Source organism: Drosophila pseudoobscura, chromosome 3 (genome assembly GCF_009870125.1).
Source record: "Drosophila pseudoobscura strain MV-25-SWS-2005 chromosome 3, UCI_Dpse_MV25, whole genome shotgun sequence".
Taxonomy (NCBI): Eukaryota; Metazoa; Arthropoda; class Insecta; order Diptera; family Drosophilidae; genus Drosophila; species Drosophila pseudoobscura.
The window spans coordinates 8,543,418-8,554,708 of NC_046680.1; the positions used below are offsets into that span (position 1 = coordinate 8,543,418).

The 11,291-nt window shown below is 46.1% G+C and overlaps 3 protein-coding genes across 3 annotated transcripts; 1 reads left to right on the forward strand and 2 right to left on the reverse strand.

The window, feature by feature from the left end:
* Window positions 1-108: 108 nt before the first annotated feature.
* Tes (testin LIM domain protein) lies at window positions 109-3,225 on the reverse strand. The gene is made up of 4 exons (XM_001360533.4): window positions 2,762-3,225; window positions 2,063-2,703; window positions 1,082-2,003; window positions 109-1,019 (listed from the first exon to the last, which is right to left on the reverse strand). The coding sequence occupies exons 1-4, from the start codon at window positions 3,054-3,056 to the stop codon at window positions 427-429; spliced, it is 2,451 nt and encodes an 816-aa protein (XP_001360570.3). The 5' UTR covers window positions 3,057-3,225; the 3' UTR covers window positions 109-426.
* Window positions 3,226-3,518: 293 nt separating this feature from the next.
* qkr54B (quaking related 54B) lies at window positions 3,519-7,033 on the forward strand. Its single transcript, XM_033377513.1, is given in 8 exon segments — window positions 3,519-3,628; window positions 4,214-4,558; window positions 4,638-5,223; window positions 5,284-5,385; window positions 5,453-5,667; window positions 5,727-6,067; window positions 6,123-6,550; window positions 6,832-7,033. Coding segments are annotated over 7 exon segments (2,001 nt in total). The 5' UTR covers window positions 3,519-3,628; window positions 4,214-4,293; the 3' UTR covers window positions 6,896-7,033.
* Window positions 7,034-9,278: 2,245 nt separating this feature from the next.
* Window positions 9,279-10,621, reverse strand: insb (insensible). The gene has a single exon (XM_001360535.4). The coding sequence runs from the start codon at window positions 10,286-10,288 to the stop codon at window positions 9,500-9,502; it is 789 nt and encodes a 262-aa protein (XP_001360572.3). The 5' UTR covers window positions 10,289-10,621; the 3' UTR covers window positions 9,279-9,499.
* Between the last annotated feature and the right edge of the window lie 670 nt (window positions 10,622-11,291).

Below are 11,291 nucleotides of genomic sequence, written 5' to 3' on the forward strand. Positions count from 1 at the left end.
AATACCCCAAATGAGCTTTTATTCCTTGCGATCGATAGGAATTATGCGATTACCGATATCCTGATGATCGGATTTGAATCCTTCGATATTCGATAGAAGGGCAGTTTCTAATTTTAAAAGGCTTTATTCAAAATTCGTGTGCGTTATAAAAATTGGTTTCCTGTTTACATGATACTTCCCAATGTGTAAATATCTCTTGTATATATATATATATACTAAAGGTGTATACATACTCTATTTGGTCTATTGGCACGGCAAAAGTGTTTGGAGTTGTAAATACCGTTGCATTCAAATCTATTCTAGGCACTTTTGAGTCTGTTGCAATCAGTTGAATGTTCGTATTGGGGCTACATTATGCTTTCATACTTTGTGCAGTCACATTGAAATACTGTTAAGTGGTTCCGTTCGGAGTCTGTGTGAAATTTTTCATGGAATCCGGCTGCGTACACAGGTGGGACTGCAAAAGGGCAAGTCCTGCTTGACACAGAATCGGCCACCGATCAGCGACTTCGAACATTGGACACCAGCGCAGACAAAGCACTGGCCATGCCAGTGGATGTCGCCCCAGGCCACACCCTGGTCCGCCGGACCGATGGGCAGCTGACACTGCCTGCAATTGACGGCAAAGAACTTGTCGTAACACTGCAGACACAGCGGCATGTTGGACTTCTCGTCGGGAATGTACTGCTGACCGGCCAGCGGCTCGTCGCACTGGTAGCAGCAGAAGTGCTTTATGTGGTACGTGGCGCCCTCGGCGGCCGTGTACTCCTTGGTGAAGATCAGCTCGTCGCAGGCCTTGCAGCGTGGAATCTTCAGCTTGATGGCTAGGTCACGGCCACAGTACACCTGTCCCTGGTGGAAGAAGTAGACCAAGTCGGCCAGCAGCTCGCGGCAGGTGTGACACTTAAAGCAGCCGGGATGCCAGGCAATCTCCTTGCCGGCACGTTCTGCCTTGACGGCCACCTCGCCGCAGCCAATAGGCTGACTGCAATCGCCGCAGTTGATGGTGGGCACGGGCTCTAGGAAAGCATGAATAGTAGCATTAGATTGGAATGGGGGTGTGCCCTCTGAATAATCTCACCTCTCGCTGATGGCTCGGTGCCCTGCAGACGCAGCTGCTGGAACTGCTCCGGCATGCCCACACAATTGGGATACATGTTCATGTCTTCGATGCCTGGAATGGTGGTGAATTTTCCCTGGCCGGGGGTAAGATCATCGCTGCCATAGCCTGGGGTCGAGGGCTTCGAGTGGAAGCCGGAATCGCTGCTCTGCGAAGTGGGCAACTCCCCGTAGGGCTTAGCATAGGCAATGTCTCGACTGGCATTCGCCATGTCAGCGAACACCTTGTCAATGTCGTCGAGGAGCTGCTCGTCGTTCAGCAGCCAGTCGTGCACCTGCTTGATGGGCTGCAGCAACTGGCACTTGTCGTGTTCAATTCCCTTGTCCTGAAGGGTGCGGAAGAGACGGTCATAGTACGGACCATTGGCCACCGCCGAATGGAGCATATTCCTGTCTACTCCGACTTGCTGCAGCTGCCCCTTGGTTGTGGGCGACAATCCACGCAGCTGGCTAAGGCTCTCCACGGCAGCTGGCGAACTGGCAATGATTACGGGCGGAGGAGGACGTCCGGCCCGCGCCTCTAGCAGCGCCTGTTTTAGGGGCTCCGCTTGTATTATCTGGGCAAAGACTGGATCGCGCTCATAGTCGATGTTGGCCGGCAGACCGCAGTCGTAGACAATGGTCGAGACGCCGCCGAACTTGACGCGTCGCATGGGCGTGTCCTGTCGCATTTGGGCACCGAATCTGGCCTGCACCGGCATCTTGAGCGGCAGCGGGGAGTTGAAGGGAGTAGCTGACGAGGATTTGAGAGGTGTTACCGCTGTCATGGGTGGGGGACAGATGGTGTTGATCTCAGCCCTAAATTGTGGATTGTTCACGTACTCCTTGCGAAACTCGGCGATGGGGCCCAGCTTGGGATCCCTTGAGATGTTCAGGTTCTTCTCCTAAAAGGGAATTTCATTTGAAGAAGTTCATCAAAATCAAGTCCCAAGCGTATTCTTACCTGGAGCATGCCCAGCACTTTGTCATAGATGACGCCATGGGTCACGAGACTTTGCAGTGCCGGCTTGCTGATTCCCAGCAGCTTCTCCTTGGTGTTTGCGTGGAGGGCACCGTTTTCCTCAAACTGAGTTATAGAGTCGGTCAATGGCTCCGAGAAGGCCACAAGCAGCTTAGGCTGGGCATTCGCCTGGCTGGACAACGCATCGGTCACCTTCGGATTGGACAGAAGCTCTGTCAGCGTGGCATCAGCTACGGGCGAGAGGCCCAGGTACTGCCAGGTCTTGTTGGCCGCTTCCGATTGGATTGGGGGTGTCACATGCTCAACATAGCCATGGGTCAAGCGGCTGCCAACGCGCACAACAATTCCCTGGCCCACGCATTGCTCGCGCAGCTTCTGCACATACTGCTGCAGCTGGCGGGCTTCTGTTTCAGACAGACCATCGCAAAGAGCTGCATCCAGATCGTGCGGAGGGACCTGGAACTCCAATTGCTGCTTCCGCCGGTGGGCCGCATCGCTGCCAGCCACGGGTATCTGGGCAGGACCCAGTTTCTCCATGTAATCCGTCACCACATCGGGAGCCGCATTCGGGGGAACCCACTCCAGTTGCACCGGCTGGCTGGCAAGGGCCTTGATTTTTATATCTAAATGGAAGTATCTTTTATAATGAGTTATTCGCTTTGTTTGCGATGAACCACATACAAGCTGGCTTCGCCCTTATCTGGCCAAGAATCTCGAACTGTGCCCACCCGGTGGCGTCATCATCCGTACACATGTGTTGATTCTTACGACACTTGCAGTTGCGGCAAACCTTTCGCCAGAAGTGGAGATCCAGGCCCGGACATTTGTCTTTGCACTCGGTGCAGGGTGCTCCGGCCCCCGACTCATGGCCCAGCTTTGAACGCTTCAAGAGTTCGCGACGGTTTTCCAACTTCGACAGCCATTCTGGTGCTGTGGGTGTTTCCACGCACGAGTTGGGGCTCTTAGCATCGGACATGTTTGGGCAATCAGTGTAAAGGATTGACTGGCAGGTGACTCATATCCTGGGAGTAGCCGGCACCCTTAAGTTTTAGTTGAATTGGTTTTTGTTGTCTATAAAATAAATGTTGTCTATGTGACCGCGAATTCAGCGAAAAAATATGCCGTCTGCCCACCAAAAATATTATTTACGGTATATTTATGGTATATTTGATCAATTTCATTAATCTATTAAATTTCATTTTTAAAGGTATATAGAAATCCAATTAAAGCAAGTGTTTAAAATAAGCCAGTCAAGGAGAAAATTGATTCATTAATGGGATAAAATTATGTGGGCACGGCTGAGAGATCTTTTTAGCTAGTAATATTCGACGGAATATAAAATACGAAGAATTTGCATAATTGAACTTCAATTCGTCAGTATATTTACGGTATATGTTGACAATGAGACGGTATATTTTGGTATATTTCTGAGGGTCGGACGGTATATTTTAGCGATAAATCCGTGGTCACACTGCCGCCAATTCAATTGCAGTTTTTTCGCAACAAATTTTAAATTTAATTAATTAACTAGAACGCTAATAAACAGTGGTAATAAACGTCATTGATTAAGGCTATCGTAAATGTGTGTACTGCAGCGAATTATAGCCAAAATCGTGCTGCCATTCTCTTGGCCGAAGCAGCTTAAATTGTTTGATGCAAATTGCAGGAATACGAATACAGAAAAAAAATAGGTGAAAAACTGCGTCCCACTGAAAAGTGAAAGTGCAGCAGGGGAGAGACTGCGGATTGGCAGTGCAATATCTAGACCAAACAAGGCGCTGAACACTGAAAAAGATATAGAAACTTATTATGTACGCACTTACAATAAAATACGATACAATTTTTACCGGTTCTGTTTACAAAAGCAAATTGGCAGTGTGGGCTTTGGGCAACAATTTGATTTGGCGTTGAAATTCGCACGGTGGTTGTTTTTGCCCCCAGAGCTTGCCTCTGGGTGTGTAAGTGTATGAGAGTATACGTTACTGTGTGTGTGTGCGTGTGGCTCTGTGTGTTTATGGGTTGCAAGTCAAAATGAATGCGTTCATAAAAAGTGATTTCTGTGTGCTTTTTGCCCGAGGGTTGTTCGCCCGCCTCATCATGTGGTCCCCGCTTAATTGATTTTGATTGTTTCAGATAGCCAAGCTTCCCTGCATTGTTTTCCACCGCTCGCTTGCTCGCAGCCAAATTTCACCAAAGCTTCGAACACGGGCATCATGACCGAAAAGTACGACGGTAATGGCGACTTCTCCCCGTACAATGATGACGACAACGAGTACAGTGGCAAGCCGCGCAAAAGTACTGGTGGCGGTGGGCCCGGTGCCCACAACGGTGACAGTTCCGCCCACGACCATCATGGAGGCGATGGCAATGGAAGTGTTCAGATAAACGAGAAGGCCAATGAGTACATACGCGACTGCATGGCCGAAAGGAATCGCATGGACCGAAAGTTTCCCATTGGCGAGAAGCTTTTGGATGGCGGTAAGTGGTCTTGAACTCCGCCTCCCACTACCAGATTGATTGTCCAACTAACATTGTGCATTGCGTCCGTCCCTCACAGAGATTGAAAAAGTCCAGACAACCGGGCGCATACCGTCGCGGGAGCAGAAGTACGCGGACATCTACCGGGAGAAGCCCCTTCGCATATCACAGCGCGTCCTAGTGCCAATCAGAGAGCATCCAAAGTTCAATTTTGTTGGCAAGCTTCTGGGACCCAAGGGCAACTCGCTGCGCCGCCTGCAGGAGGAGACGCTCTGCAAGATGACAGTGCTGGGCCGTAATTCCATGCGGGATCGCGTCAAGGAGGAGGAACTGCGCAACTCTAAGGACCCCAAATATGCGCACCTCAACAGTGACCTGCACGTGGAGATATCAACGATAGCCCCGCCAGCAGAGGCATATGCACGGATCGCCTATGCCATGGCCGAGCTGAGGAAGTATCTGATACCCGACAGCAACGACATCATACGCCAGGAGCAGCTGCGGGAGCTAATGGACAGCACCAGCCTCAATGACAATGACAACACCAAGAGCGGCTACAAAAAGGGTCCCCACATGCCCAGTGGCAACAATCTGATGAGCGGAGGTTCCGGAGGTCCCACTAACAACCCTGGCGGTCCCAAAAACACACCGCACCATAATTACAGGTATTATTATATCATAGAAAATAGATGTTCACTTTTTAATCGTTTTGCATTCTATTTTAGGGGCTCACAGCAGTCGTCGTTCAGCAAAAATGTGCTCGCCCCCAAGCAAAAGGTGATGTCCATACTGGAAAAGGCCAGAACGGCCATGGATGAGACATATGGGTGGGTCACAGTGCCTTTCTACCACAGATTTAGTGGATCGTTATTTAACCTGTTGCATTTCTTACAGAAGAGGCTATGACGATGGCATTGGCTATGATCCACATCAGTCGTACGACAACTACTCATATGGCTCACACGGCCACGGGCCGCCCACTAGTATACTGGGCGGCGTGGGCAGCATCAATAGCGGCGGCGGGCGTGGTGGTGGTCACTACGATAACACAGATTATGAGCCGGAGTACGGTCGGCGGGACTACTATCAGCATTCTCCAAGCTATACAGGTGAGCTGCCCTAGCAATTTCCATTTCGGAGAAACGCTAAATTGGGCTTCCATTTATAGCAGGCGGGGGAGGTGGCGGAGGAGGAGGTGGAGGTCATGGCTCTGGGGGCGGTGGCTCACAATCGAATGCAATTGGCAGCACTGGCCTCAGTTCCAACCACAATCGCAGCCATGTTAACAGGTGAAACTTACTGGGCCATAGCAGTGCCGGCGGAGGTCGAGTGAGCGGCGCAACAAGTGCCACCAATCCAGCATCAGCAAACCACAATCTGACGATGAAAGCCCCAACCCCAAGCAGCCATAACCACAGCAAGAACTTTACGCCAGGCCACGGAACTGAGGGCCAAAATGCGAAAAACAGCACACCCAACTACTTTTACCACGCCAGTGGCAGCTCCAAGGTGAGCAAAAACTTTAAGACTAGACATGATGTCGACTAGAGATCTATGCTTTCAGCCAAATCAGCAGCAACTTCATCAGTCGCAACCAAAATTCCCACCGCAGCTTTCAGCCCACAACAACATGAACAACCACAACCCAAATAAAAACAGCACTATTTGTAATAAAACCACGAACAGCAACAGCAACAGCATCAGCAGCAATAACAACAATAATAATACCAGCAACAACTTTCACCAGAGCAATAGTAACAACGATGTTTCGTTCTCCATATCCGCCTATATTCGTACACTCAACCAAATGGATTCCATGCCTGGCCAAAAGAGTGCCAATACCACCACAACCCATGCCAATGCCAATGCCAATGCCTATACGAGAGCAATGCCAAACGTTGGCAACAGCAGCAAAACTCACACATTAGACAGCAAAAATAACAACAGAAACACCGCTACAAGCGCTACAGTGCCAGATATGCTATTAGTAAGGTATTGAAAAGAAATTTTAAAGAACAGAACAACATCACCAAGCAACCATTCAAAAGAGAACGAACTCCTTCATCCTTGCACACAATAAACCGAGTCAATGCAAATAGATGCGTCAATGTGATGCGATTTTAGCTTTCTTAGATTATTTGTAATGTTTAATTCGTAATGATATATCCTGTTAGAATATGCCTAAAGCTATGATCATTGGTAAATCCAATCATCTATTTGCATTGATCGACAACAAGAACATCTCTCTAAATACAATTAACATTCTCTTACAGACCTGCTTATCCTTCTTCGCTACATATTGGTACATTTCCGTTCTTGCCAGTGCAGTTTTTCTGATTTCAACAATACAACAACTACATCAACAACAACATCAACATCAACAACTACATCACAAATACTTTGTACACTTAAATGCATAAGATGATATAGGGATGACGAGGGAGAAATATTTACAAAATGGAAACATACAAAACATATACATACATCTATATATACTATACATATATATATATTTTTGCGTGCAAGGATTAACGTTCTATGAAGATGAGGCTGGATCTACAGATTGAAACTTACTTTTGCGTGGGCAACAAACGATAAAATTGTGTCAAAGATGGATATACACTCACACACACACATATACATACATACATATATATATATATACATATATATTGTCCGATTTTTTATCTATATTTACAAGACATCTTCAAGATAATGGAAAGATTACTTAGAGCTACAATCGATACGGCAGTTGAATCAATAATTAGGTTCGCGGCCCAGCTCAAAGCTGGGATAGTATAACAGACAAAGCAAATTCAACTGACGAAGCAAGACAAAGCTATGTATAGGGACAGACCTGGCTGGGGCTGAGGGTCCGGTCGGGTGGGGTCGGGTCGGGTCGGGTCGACACAAAATCTATGAGATTAAATAACTAAATAAATATTAATATATACATATATACAATACATGAATATATGAAATAATTACAGAGGGCACATTTGAAATCATAATTTTATTTATATATGCATATATATTTGACAAAAACTAACGATAATGATAAAGATACGGATAAAGATCAAGATAAAGATAAAGAATATATATATATATACACATACAAATTATAATATTTACATTATTAACTGAGATCGCCTAGGCTTACGGTGAGGCAAAACACAAGCAAACAACAACAAGAAACAAACGATAAAATACCTAAACGAAGTTATGCAATACACGACATTTCAACATAAATTAAATATATCGAATACTAAAACGAATACAAATAACTAACGGAACACATGAATACACGTAAAATATTCGAATAGGCAAGTTATTCAGAGATTGTGAATACCAGGTCCATATACGGACAATGCTGCAAATGATTACTTTATTAAAACCCAAGATACGACAACAATAACAGAGTAAAAAGAATACTTAAAGCCAAACGTAAATCATAATGTAACGAAACCATAATGAATACTCGATTAATTTACACACATATGCGAAATTAAAGTTAAACCGACAGCTAACTAATACGATATTATAACAATATTAAACTATGTATGTACTTAACCCGCGACACGGGACAGGGCAAGCGGCGAGGAACCTATCCATTATGATCGTTCTGACTTGAAGACAATGAAACGGATAGCCCTTGCCCGCCGTCCCTTAAATTCAATATAACTCTGAATACCAAGAATCCAAACAGTTACGAAGCTCGAGTTTTTTGTTCTGGTTTTGAAACCATTAATGAGGATTCTGTATAGTGTTTAAGTAGAAAGAACAAGCGTGTGCCAAATGTATGTAGGAAAGTGGTCAGGTCAGGTCAGGTCAGAAATGAATCGCATCGGGGTCACCAATTGACACACCCATAATTGTTATTATTTAATACTTTGTTTAATTTATCTTTGGAGATCCGAGCGAACCAATTCAACTTATTCTAATGCAATGACTTAACAAATCAAATCGAATAAAATTAAAATTAAAAGAATATCTTGTCCAAAAACTTAAGAAACATTTACTTACAACCATGTGAAACGTTAAATTGTTGAAAACAATTAAAATCTAGTTTTTAAAACAATATCAGTAATAAATGAAATAGCAAATAAACAAAGGAAATGCAACCATTTATTACAAATAATTATTGTTGTTACAAATTATACAAAAAAACACTAAAAAATAAAGGTAAACAATTTCAATAATAATAATCGAATAAAAAACTTCCCCCGCCCTAACAACAACAATAAATATATATACACTATATAGATATATATACTTACAAAGAGAATTCAAAGAAATAATATATTGCGATTGAGATTGAGTTATTCTCATTAATTATTATATGTAAAATTAAATAACACAAATAATAAATAAATCAATAAATATATTTAAAATGTATGGAAAATTAATAAATTCGAATTTGTGTTAACATTATTTATGATCATTTGGGAGATTCTAAAGAGCGCGAAAGAGTAGCTGTTTTTAACGAGGGACTAGTCATTAAAAGGATATTACTGTGGCAGATACCTGCTTACTGAACTTGTAATGTAAGGAACTGTAACCCTTACCCATTCATAAAAATTTATGATACTCGTTTCGATGGTCCCAGTAGATGTCGCTGTAAAGAATCCCTTATCCAATCTGCAAAATTTTCCAGGAAATCTAATGCTTACCATTGATTCAAATTCATCCCCATCAGTAAAAAGCCTTTCTTTATCTTTTTCTATCATAATTTATATAAATATAGTTTATTTGTTGTTTTTCGCTCATTTTTATATTGCTTCACAATAATTGACTAGAGTAAACAGCTTAGGATTACGCGGATCCCAGGGTGAAACACCCCGCAGCTCGGGAGTGATCATCCCCTAGGTTCCCTCTCGTTTTACTTGCAGTGAGATCGCAGCAAAGTGACTAGAATGAGGGGCGGAGGCCCGGCTCTCTCGGTTAGGCGTGCAGTAGGCCATCGCTCTGGCCTACTAGCTTTCCGAGGAGAGTCTGGTACAGCGGCGACTCGGTGGGGATGCCCTCGCTCTGCAGGAAGAGGAGAGTCTCACGGGCGCACATGGCGAAACCAAGCGCCTCGGCCTGGCTGCGTTGGCCAGGAGTGGGTGGTGCGAACTGGGCAGACACCTCGGCGTCCAGGTTGTCATCGTCAAGGCTCTCTGCTTCCTGGTCATCCTCCTCCTCGTCAGCCACCTCCGCTTGGTAGCCATCGCGCTCGTCCAGGTCCTGCTCGAAGGCATCCAGCTCCGACTGCAGCTCCATGATCTTCTGCAGGGCCTCGAGCAGAATTCTGTTGGGGGAATCTTCCTCGGATCCCTCTGCTGGCTGCTCGGCAGGTGGGGTCAAGGGTCGGTGGCGCTTCTCCGGTCCTCCTTGCTCTTCTACCTCTTCCTGATGTTGTGGATGCTGCTGCTGCTGCTGCTGTTGTTGTGGGCGCTCCTCCGGCAGCTGCTCGTGCTCTCTTCTGCTGTGCTGATCCGCACGCTTGCGCTTCATGATCAGCTTGCCCGACATGGCTGGCGGAGGATTAGATAGATACTCTGGCTTCGATCTGGGATGGGTTGGGAAGGGATTCGACTGTCCGCGGCACAACCTTCGTTTAGCTGGCGATCGCAACGACTGACAACTGCTCCGATCCGAATGCACCCCGGCAACCAACTGGCAACTGGCGACTGGCGACTGGCAAGGGGCAACTCCAACCCCAAGTGCCACAGGAACCAGAGATAGCATAGCGGAGTGGCAGGGCGGCGCGGTGGCATTAGGGGATGTGACGACGACCCAAAGAAATTAAAAGCAAAGTCCAACAACAACAGCAGAAAAAAATTGTTGCAGCTGTTTGAATTGCTGCTGCCGCTGCCGCTGCGGCAGCTGAAGCGGGAAGGCAACAGGATACAGGCCAGGAGCAGCGGCTGGGGCAGGAGCAGGAGCAGCAGCAGGATATTGCAACAACCCCTGGCAAGCTGCTGCTCTCTGGCTGCAGCCGCCACAGCAGACGCAGCAGCGCAGTGGCAACAGCCTGGCTCTCGCTTCCTCTACTTCTACCACCATTCCATGTCCTGCCCTACGCTGCCCTGCCACGGTCCCCCTCCCTGTTCCTTTCGTTTCCCTTTGCCCTGCCCTTTCCCTTTCCGTTTGGCTGTTGTCTCGTGGCTGTTCATCCCGAATCGAACAGATCCCTTCGGTTGGGTTCGGCCAGAAAGACTGCAGGCTGTCTCCTTCCTTTGAGGCAAGGACGGTTACAGAGATCTTTCGACAAAAGCTCTTCGCAGCAATAAAGTGATTCCATCTCCAGGGGAATCCCAGGGTACATAAATATTTTATTTATCGCATGAATACTTTCTTCATTTATTATTTTATTATAGTAGGGTATTCCTCGCTCGGTTATGGCTGGTCGGTTCGGGCATTTGCAGCTGGCACGCTTCACATTCAGCTCTTCGATTTTCGTTGCCCCCGAGGACTGCGCCGAATGTCGACGATTCGTGAGTTTGACCTGCCATTGCAATGATAAGTGCACACCTATACCTATGTGTGTGCACTGAGAGAAATTAGGGGTAGCAGCACCCAGGTTTTTCAGTTGCCATGGCAATTAAATATCAATCAAATCTTGTTTACTTCTGCCAACCAACGAAACTTTGGCTTTATTGCTGCTATATGAGCCACACATACATATAGGCATTATATTGGGGGTATAATTAGTAAATAAATAAACGGAATACAAAATTCAAAGACAATA

Excerpts from the sequence above, each read along its gene's own strand:
- Tes (XM_001360533.4), bottom strand. The coding sequence starts at position 3,056 with ATGTCCGATGCTAAGAGCCCCAACTCGTGCGTGGAAACACCCACAGCA. Across the intron at positions 2,004-2,062 it reads AAGTGCTGGGCATGCTCCAG|GAGAAGAACCTGAACATCTC; the intron begins GTAAGAATACGC and ends ATTCCCTTTTAG. Across the intron at positions 1,020-1,081 it reads CACCGAGCCATCAGCGAGAG|AGCCCGTGCCCACCATCAAC; the intron begins GTGAGATTATTC and ends ATGCTTTCCTAG.
- insb (XM_001360535.4), bottom strand. The coding sequence starts at position 10,288 with ATGCTATCTCTGGTTCCTGTGGCACTTGGGGTTGGAGTTGCCCCTTGC.